Source organism: Charadrius vociferus, unplaced genomic scaffold (genome assembly GCF_000708025.1).
Source record: "Charadrius vociferus isolate BGI_N301 unplaced genomic scaffold, ASM70802v2 scaffold54, whole genome shotgun sequence".
Classification (NCBI taxonomy): Eukaryota; Metazoa; Chordata; class Aves; order Charadriiformes; family Charadriidae; genus Charadrius; species Charadrius vociferus.
In genome coordinates this window covers 2,681,997-2,691,662 of record NW_009648350.1, presented here as the reverse complement: position 1 = coordinate 2,691,662, position 9,666 = coordinate 2,681,997, and the positions used below count along the sequence as shown (strand labels likewise).

Genomic DNA, 9,666 nt, shown 5'->3' with positions numbered 1-9,666 from the left:
TCCCGTTCCCGTTCGCCAGCCGTACGCCGCCACCTGCGTGGGGGGCCCCGGCACAGGCATGCCGCCGGGGGGACCGGGGCTCCGTGGGGGGTCTGATATCCCCCCAGCGCTGACCCTCTGGGGGCATGGGGTCAGCCCCCAGGGAGCATGGGGTGAGCCCTGGGGATATGGGGTGAGAGCCTGGGGTATGGGGTAACCCCTGGGGACGTGGGACCAACCCCCCTGGGGGCATGAGGTGAGCCTCTGGGGATGTGGGGTGAGACTCTGGGGACGTGAGGTGAGCTCCTGGGGTATGGGGCAACCCCTGGGGACATGGGACCAACCCTCTTGGGGCATGAGGTGAGCCTCTGGGGATGTGGGGTGAGACTCTGGGGACGTGAGGTGAGCTCCTGGGGTACGGGGTAACCCCTGGGAATGTGGGGTGAGCCCCTGGGGAGGTGGGGTGAGTCCCTGGGAATGTGGGGTGGGCCCCTGGGGAGGTGGGATAACCCCTGGGGACATGGGACCAACCCCCTGGGGGCATGAGGTGAGCCCAGGGGACATGGGGTGAGCCTCTGGGGATGTTGGGTGAGCCCCTGGGGAGGTGGGGTGAGACCCTGGGATACGGGGTAACCCCTGGGAATGTGGGGTGAGCCCCTGGGGATGTGGGATAAACCCTGGGGATATGGGAGCAACCCCCTGGGGGCATGAGGTGAGCCCTGAGGATGTGGGGTGAGTCCCTGGGATACAGGGTAACCCCCTGGGAATGTGGGGTGAGCCCCTGGGGATGTGGGATAAACCCTGGGGACACGAAACCGACCCCCTGGGGGCGTGAGGTGAGCTCTGGGGATGTGGGGTGAGTCCCTGGGATACAGGGTAACCCCCTGGGAATGTGGGGTGAGCCCCTGGGGATGTGGGATAAACCCTGGGGATATGGGAGCAACCCCCTGGGGGCATGAGGTGAGCCCTGGCGATGTGGTGTGAGCCCCTGGGGAGGTGGGGTGAGCCCCTGGGGATGTGGGGTGAGTGCCTGGGGTATGCGGTAACCCCTGGGAATGTGGGGTGAGTCCCTGGGGATGTGGGATAACCCCTGGGGACATGAGACCAACCCCCTGGGGGCATGAGGTGAGCTCTGGGGATATGGGGTGAGCTTCTGGGGAGGTGGGGTGAGTCTTTAGGGTATGGGGCAACCCCTGGGGACATGAGACCAACCCCCTGGGGGCATGAGGTGAGCCTCTGGGGACATGGGGTGAGACTCTGGGGACGCAACCCCCTGGGGGCGTGAGGTGAGCCCTGAGGATGTGGGGTGAGTCCCTGGGATACAGGGTAACCCCCTGGGAATGTGGGGTGAGCCCCTGGGGATGTGGGATAACCCCTGGGGACATGGGACCAACCCCCTGGGGGCGTGAGGTGAGCCCTGAGGATGTGGGGTGAGTCCCTGGGATACAGGGTAACCCCCTGGGAATGTGGGGTGAGCCCCTGGGGATGTGGGATAACCCCTGGGGACACAAAACCAACCCCCTGGGGGCGTGAGGTGAGCTCTGGGGACGTGGGGTGGAGCTCCTGGGGTTGTGGGGTGAGTCCCTGGGGACATAAGGTGAGTCCTGGGGATGTGGGGTGAGCCCTGGGGATGTGGGGTGAGCCCTGAGGATGTAGGGTGACTGCTGGGGATGGAACTCCGCGGGATACTCCTGGGGACACGAGAGCCCTGGGGAGGTGGGGTACAACCTGGGGGGATGGGTGGGACTCCCTGGTGGCGTGGGGTGAGCCCTGGGAGCGTGGGGTGAACTGTGCGGGGCCGGAGATCCTCTGGGAATGTGGAGTGAGCCCTCGGAGAATGAGGGAAAACCAGGGGGTGTGGAAGGTCCCGCGGGAGCATGGGGTAACTCCTGGGGCTGTGGGGTGAGCCCTGGGGATATGGGGTAACCCCCCAGGGATGTGGAGCCCCGGGGGCCGTGCCGGACCCTGTGCAAGGATGAGCGGCGGCCGCACTTACTTTCCTGCTCGACGGTAAGGAGAGCGGTGGTGACCAGCTCGGTGGCCTGGGAGGGCTGGTTCCTGTCGTCCGTCGCTGCTGGGACAAGCGTGGGGACACGTGGGCGTTGGTGGGATTCCAGCTCCAGCACTCGCTGCCCCCAATCCGGCTGGTGCCTCTAGCACCCCGCTGGCCCCATGGCAAGCTTCTGCCATGGGCAACGTCAACCCCCCGAGCCTCACCTACGTGCGGCAGGAGCCCAGGGTGACCGTGCTGGGGTCACGGGAGGACACAGAAGACTTGTCCCCCCTCCCAGTGAGCTCCCAGCCCTGGCTATGGTGCAAGGATGAGCTGGGTGGCTGCTGACCTCCTCCTACCTGTGGCCGTGGCAGTGAGCGTCTCTTCGTAGTCCAGAGCCACCGAGGTGGTGAAGGACGTGATGGTGGACCTGTCCAGCCCTGCGGTGACACAGAGAGACAGAAGGGAGAAGCTGCCAAAGCCATGAACTCGCTGACTCCGGGAGGTGGCCCCGGGGTGGTCCGGGTGCTCCGGGGCGATGGGGATGGAGATGACCCGTGTCCACCTGCACATCCCTGCTGCCCACGTGCTGGAGATGGTGCTTCTCCACCCCAACCCAAGCGCTGAGGTCCCACCTGCAGCGCCGAGGGGTCCCTTTCTTCTTTCTTCTCCCTTCACCCCTGGGAGGTTTCTGGGACAGGGTTCGTTAACTCTAAAGCTTCGTTTTTTCCCCCTGCCCCACCGATCAAGGGCCGTGCGCGGCGGTGCCGTTGGCTCCGTGCCCGGGCGAAGTGCCAGAGAGGAGGGGGACGTGAAGGGAGGAAAGGACCATCCTGAGAAAATCGGCCCTTTTCTCCCGCATCAGCCCCTTTGTTCGGTAATAGTGGGAAAGGGAAAGCGCTGGCACTTACTGCTCCCGTCATTAGCCGGGATAATGAGGGAATTCAGGGGGATTATTAACATTATAAATGGTAATCAGCGGAGAATGGCAGAAATACATCATTTCGGGAGGGGAAGGGGAGGCAGGCTGGGCTTGGCGTCGTGCCCGGCCCCTGGCAGCCGCTCGCTCCTTCCGGACGCGGGCAGCTTGTTTTCCAGCCGGCGGAGCAGGGAAACGGCAGGCGGGCAGATGCGTTTCCCTCGGAAATTGCTGTTCGGGCCGTGTCCCAGGCTCTCGGCGTGGTGTCGCAGCCTGCTCCGGAGCGCCGGGGATGAGGGCAGATAAGGAGAAAGGATGCTCCCGCAGAGCACAGCCCGGCTCCCTGCCTGACCTGGGGCACATCAGCATCTTCGAAAGGCGGAGGGAATTGGGGCTTTTTAGTCTGGAGGAGAGAAGACTGAGGGGGGATCTTATCAATGCTTATAAATCCTTCAAGGGAGGGTGCCAGGGGGATGGGAACAGTCTGTTTCCAGCAGTGCCCAGTGACAGGACAAGAGGGAACGGGCACAAACTCGAACGTAGGAAGTTCCATCTCAACCTGAGGAGGGCCTTCTCTGCTGTGAGGGCGGCAGAGCAGTGGCAGAGGCTGCACAGAGAGGTGGGGGAGCCTCCCACTCTGGAGCCATCCCAAACCCGCCTGGACGCCGTCCTGTGCCACTGCTGGAGGTGCCCCTGCTCTGGCGGGGGGTGGGATGGGGGAGCTCCAGAGGGCTCTTCCAGCCCTCACCAGTCTGGGATGCTGTGATCTCTCCGAGGCCATTTCTCCTTGGAGACCAGGGTGTCCCTGGATTTTCCCCCTTCTCAGGGGACAGCCCCAAAGGTGATGCTCTGCCCCGGTACCTGTGCAGATGACCCCGGCATCCTCGTGGTGGCCGCAGTTATGGATGCCCCAGCCGAGGCTGTAGCAGGCGGAGAGGAAGGGTTCGCTGCCGTCGCAGTTGACGTTGTCCAGGAGGATGCGCCCCGTGCCGTAGCCGAAATAGGCATTGCTCTTGTAATCCAGGGCTTGGCCGCAGCCCACCTGCTTGCACACCACGCTGGCGTCGCTCAGGCCCCAGTCATCGTCACAGACGGTGCCCCAGTTCCCCCGGTAGAAGATCTCCACCCGGCCTTGGCAGGTGTCGGTCCCGCTCACCAGACGGATGCTGCCGTCACCTGGAGGGTGAGAAGGACATTGCTGTTCCCAGGAGGTCACCGCACAACGCCACGGCACAGCGATGCCACCGAGCCTGGACCCTGCGGTGCCCATAATGGCAAAAAAAACGGGCGAGGAACGGCGGGGAAGGGGCGATGCTTTAGGGCAGCCCAGCCCTTGGTGAGCCTCTGGGATGGGGTTTGGCCATGGTTGGTGCAACGATGGGGTCCCCAAGGCTCTGCCCCTCAGAGCCGGAGAGTTTGGGGGCTTCATGGAAGGGCAGCGGGTGACAGTGGGGGGGTGGGAAGGTGGGGGACCCTGCAAGCAGTGGCTGAGCAGCTTACTTTCCCCATCCTGTACCGAGGCTGTGAGGGTCCTGCTTGTGGGTCCTTCGCTGGCTTGTGTGGGCGAGAGCTCTGAAAAGCGAAGCAGAGAGGTGCCATCCATTTCTGCCCGCGGCGAACCATCCAGAAGCCGTCGGCGAGGAGTGCCCCGCGCGCCGCCCGCCCCACGGCTCCCCCGGCACCGGCGCTCAGCGTGCACACGCGCTGGCAAGCAGGCAGCACGGAAAGCAAGAGGGTTTGTGCCAAACCGGCCCCGATGGGGAAAGGCAGAGGGGTTTGCAGTCGTATCACCCTGCCCAGAGCTTATCTGCCCGGTTGTAGGGGCAGGAAGGCGGATGGAGGCAGCGCCTCGGCTGCTGGCAGGGTGGGACGTTGTGCCCGGTGGCAAGGCGTGAGGAGCTGGACGCTGCGCTGAGCTGTGGGGAGTCAGGCTCCCACCTATCATGGGATCTGGAGTCAAAGTCGTGACATATATATATAGAAAAAAAAAACAGTAATATTCTGATTTTCCTGCTGGTTTTACCTATATTTCTTTCGCTAACAAGGTTGTTTCAAGCTACCGTATTGCCCTTCGTGTCCCAGCTCCTGGGCTGGGCTGGTGAAATTATCTGGGGGTGGTGCGGGGAGCTGGACGGGAGCGGAGCCGAGCAGTCCGATAGCCAGCCGCACGCGTGCCCAGGGGCTGCGGGAAGTATCCCGGGAAACCCAGCCCACCAACACAGTGAAAAGCTGCTGGCTCCATGCTTTCCTCCCTAACCACAGCCGGCAGAAAGCTGGCTCTTAAAAGCTTCCACGTGGCACGGGTGGGAGCACCTTCCCCAGGCCTCTGGCGCTTGGGTCAAACTCCTGCGTCTCCTCTGAGGGCCACCCCAGGGCACCTCCCGGTCTCCTTCACCAGCCAAGCTAGAAACACTTGATGGCTCAAGCGGCTCCTCTGCCCTCAGACCCATCTCCCGCACCTCCTTCTTCAATCCTTCCACCTCTCCTCTCCAGCAACGCCTTGGTTCAGGGTTCCTGCTCGGTCCATGACCTCTTTTCTCTGGTTACGGCTGGTCCAACCCACCAGCCAACCCAGCATCCCTCCCTTTCCAAGCTCCGCTTCTGCAGGACACGGGGATTCACCCAACACTTGCAGCCGTGGCTGAGCTCTGGGGCTGCCCATCCTCACGTTTACCGGCCGTTGACGCGTGGCTGATGAGCAAACCCTGCGTAGCTGTGCAGAAGGGACGTGTAGGGCATATATGGGTCAGCACGGAGCCGTTCCACTTTCCCATGCCGAGTTCAAACGCTTTCCACTGCTTTTCTCACCTTTAGGAACGTTTCCCACTGACAAGCTCAGCAGTTTAACGAAAGGCAAGTCGAAAGGGGAAAGAGCAGTTGGGCAGCGGCTGAGTCAGAGGCAGGAACGTGGGTGGGCTTGTGCTCCTTCCCCAGGGATGGTGCCGGAGAGGCTGCAAAGTCCCTGAGCTGGGAGTGACGGGGAACACAAGTCAGGCCGGTCACCCTATGGAGCACGGCACTGAGCTGGGAGATGACCCGGATTGAGGGAAGGGGTGGAGGAAGGTGGCAGGGGAGGGTTGGCTGACCCAGGCTCAGAGGAACGTGCTCTGAGATATGACTCTTGGGCTCCCCCAAGGTGCCTGCAGACACCAGGACTTGCAGCACCGCGGGGTCCCCCCCCTGCTCTCCTTGCCCCCGAGGAACCCAACCTCATTACCGTTGCATACGACAGCCACGTCCTCGTAGTGGTAGCAGTTGTGGATGCCCCAGCCGTGGCTCCAGCACTCGCTCAAGGCTGCCTCCCGGCCCTTGCAGTCCACGTTGTCCAAGAAGATGGGTCCACTCCCTTGGCCGAAGGTCATGGCGGCCGGGAGGGTGATGGCATGGCCACAGCCCAGCTGGCGACACACCACGTTGGCATCCACAATGTCCCAGTCATCATCACAGACTGTCCCCCAGGAGCCGTTGTAGAGGATCTCCACTCGCCCCTGGCACCGGCTGGGCCCGTTGGCAAGCCGTATCTCTGCAAGAACGGGCAGAGAGAGGTCCCTTAGCAGGCAACGAGCCTGCCCCGGGGCCAGGAGGTGGCAAACACTCGGTGGGTGTCATGGGGTGGCCAGGAGCCCTGTCTGCACCAAATCTTAAAATAGTGACCTTTCACTGTAGCACAAGGCATCTGTGGGCTTGGTTCTGCCCACCTGATGGTGGGGCGTGGGCTTCTCTTCTTCTGCTGGAAGCAGTGGACATGAGGACTCAACACATGTCAATGCATAAATGAGATGCACCATCACCCCATCATCTTGCCTACTAATGACCTTGGCAATAACCCACCGGGAGAAGAGGAAAGCAGACACATGACATCACGTAATGCCATATGACTTGGGTGACAAGTGATGAGATGCAATTAGCAAATTCTTGTTAGCCTCAATGAATGTGTCCGGAGCTGGTCCCACATGGGAGTTGGTGGGATGGAGATGATCTCTCAAGCTGCCGGCGATGGGGAGCAGGCGTGTAAGCGCCCCTGGCCTGCCACGTCAAGGGAATTATTCGCTCGGGTGTGACAAATGGCACAGGGACAGGGACTCAGCAGGAGGTGGCAAAATTTCCCTCTCAGGATAATAAGCGGAATAAGGATAATAAAGAATCTCTATTTCCTTTCTGTAAAAGAAGTTTCGCTTTTTGCTGCCGCTCCTTGTTCCAAACCAATATGCTTCACTTTTGAAATTCGCCAAACCCCATTTTTCACCAAAAGATGCATTTTTCAACTGCAAAACTTCCTAGAGAAAAGCGACTTTAAGAGAGCAGTCTCACCTGGGAATGGCAACAGCGCGGGCTGGGAGGTGGTGCCTGCAAGGGAGAAGAAAGAGGATCAGATCTCCCCAGCGTCCTCCCAGTGGGCAGGGGAGGGATGCAGCTCGGAGGATGACGGCAGCAGGGATGCGGGTGGGCATGGCAGGGACCGGCAGGACCCAGCAGCCCCCCCACCCCAGACCCATCCCTTCTCTGCGAAGAGTTAAGGTCTGTAGGGGAAAAAATCAACGTCCTAACCCAGGGCATCATTTCGTCTGCTTCGCAGGTGGGGAAACTGAGGCAGCAGCATGTGGTGTGAGTGACTGGCTCTGTGGTGGGACTGTGCTTTAAGCACCGGGGGATGTCTGTGTGTCCCTGCCCCAAGTCCTGGTTCACCCAGGTTTGTGCAAGTCCCGGAGGTGAAGCGTGGCCGATGGGGGACAAGGGCTGCCGTTACCAGCTCCCGGAGAGCGAGCTGCTCCCGGCCGGCACAGGGCATTGCTGGCTCCCAGACAGAAGGAGCTTTTCCTTCCCCCTCTCCTTCCTTTCCCTTCCCTCATCTCGCTGCCAGCAGCTCCTCTGACGAAGCCGGTGGCTGGTGGCAACAGCCCTGGGTGGGTCGTGCCATGGGCTGGGTCTTGGGGACCTTTGTGTCTGTCCCTGGCTCCGTCGCTGACGTGCTGTGGGTCCTCAGGCGGCTCCCGCACCCTCCTGCCCCGTGCCCCATCCATCTCCCTACAGAAAACTTGGGGGGTGAGGTGGGAACGAGGAAAATCAATCCTGCCTGGCATGGGAAACTGGCTGGAGATCTGATGGAAGACGCTGCCCTGGGTCTTCCGATGTGCATTTTAATTGATTTTTTTCTATTTTTCCCCAGCAAAGTCCACTTTTTGCAAGCTCTATATTTATACCCCTGTACCAACACACCAGTTTGATGGGTTGCAGCCACCTTCCAGGATGGAAACAGGCAGGGCAGGAGGAGTGCAGGCAGCCGCTGCCGCGTGCCATCCGTCAGGATAACCCTTCTGCTGCGGGCAGAGCGGCAGCCTCAGTGCTCCAAGGAACGCGGGTCCAGGGCCACATCCACCCCCCAAGGGGACAAGGTGGGTGAGAACTTTGGGGACACAGCCGGACCCCTGGTGATTTCTTCTTCGGGGTTCGGCTGTCCGGCCACGGGAGAAACGGTGCTGCCACGGAGCTTTAATTCCCATTTAATTCTCGGCAGCATCCAGCGTGAACAAGCGGAGGGAGCTGAATGCTTGCAGGATGCATCCCCATCCCAGTCAGCTGGGTTTAAATCAGGGCTCCGAAAGCGCCTTGCCAGCAGCCCCACACCTGGGCGGAGGGATGCTCCAGGGGGACCACAGACAGAGCCAGAGGTTCCCCCATAGGCAGAGCCAGAGATCTCCCCAACAACCCACTCTCTCCACCGAGTTGGGTCCCTTTCCCACAGTTCGGGTGTTACTTGGGTGTAAAAACCCTCTTGGCCCCAACTCTGGGTGATGTGGGGTGTCCCCCCCCGGGATGCTGCCAGCACAGGGCACTGAGGTCACCGGCTTGTCCAGGGGGTCACGGCAACGTGATCGTGATGCCCCGGGGGACGGTGGATGGGGATGGGTGGCTGGACTGTGCGGATGTCCCCCTGCCTGTCCCTGCGGATGCCCCAGGAGTTTGCGAGCCCTCGGCTGATGCTCGAGGCCAGCTCACAGCGAGGGCAGCACGGAGCTCCTCGGGCATCCAGGGCACCTCGGGCTTGAGACGCCGGCTGCACAGCCCTCTGCCGCAGGTGACACCTTCCCAGCAAACAACATCCCTCCACGCTGATTACAGCAGCCAAGGGCTGATCAACGCCTGCGGTGGCTCCGTGGTCTTTTTTCCTACCCCTGGCTTGGACCAGCCCTGTCTTGCTTCACGCTCAGCCTACGAGCAGCGACGTGAAGGTCAATTCCTGCCGTTGCGGAGGCGGATGTCACCGCCGTGAGAAGCGCGTGAGCCTGGAGGGGACGGTCGAGCAGATGAACCCACCTCCCTTTTACCTTGCTAGGACATGGGCTGGGAGACCATCAAGACACCTACAAAACAGGGCTGACCTTTTCCTTGAACTAAGTCAAGGCAAGACCTAGAAGCCCCAAGAAAAACGAGAGTAAAGCAACTGTCTGGCTGTAACTGTGGCTTAGCACCCAGGAGCCGGGGCTTGGAGCGAGGTGTCACCCATAGCTGGGATGGACGACGGGAGCCAGGGAGCTCCAGCCATGGTCGGGCACTGCTGTCCTCTCCGGCCACCCCAGCTGGACCCAGGCAGACTGGAAAGGGATGCTGCAACTCCAGCAAGAACTGGGGATTAAACCGGTGGGAGCGAGGGAAGAGAGAGTCTGGCTCGCCGAAGGAGAGGACGGGGAAGGACGTGGCAGCCCCATGGGCTAGATAACGGGAGAGATGTAATTCACATCACCTCTGCACCGAAAGTATGGAGATGGAAGGCCTT

The 9,666-nt window shown here is 61.5% G+C and overlaps 1 protein-coding gene across 1 annotated transcript in view; it reads right to left on the bottom strand.

Moving 5' to 3' along the window:
• SSC4D (scavenger receptor cysteine rich family, 4 domains) overlaps positions 1-7,680 on the bottom strand; it is a 9,424-nt gene extending 1,744 nt beyond the window's left edge. Inside the window, exons 1-6 of the mRNA XM_009885200.1 lie at positions 7,578-7,680; positions 7,203-7,238; positions 6,109-6,414; positions 3,753-4,067; positions 2,332-2,412; positions 1,976-2,050 (exon numbers count right to left, since the gene is read on the bottom strand). Of these exons, the coding sequence (XP_009883502.1) occupies positions 1,976-2,050; positions 2,332-2,412; positions 3,753-4,067; positions 6,109-6,414; positions 7,203-7,238; positions 7,578-7,680 (916 nt within the window). The remainder of the gene's footprint in view (positions 1-1,975; positions 2,051-2,331; positions 2,413-3,752; positions 4,068-6,108; positions 6,415-7,202; positions 7,239-7,577) is intronic.
• Positions 7,681-9,666: the final 1,986 nt, after the last annotated feature.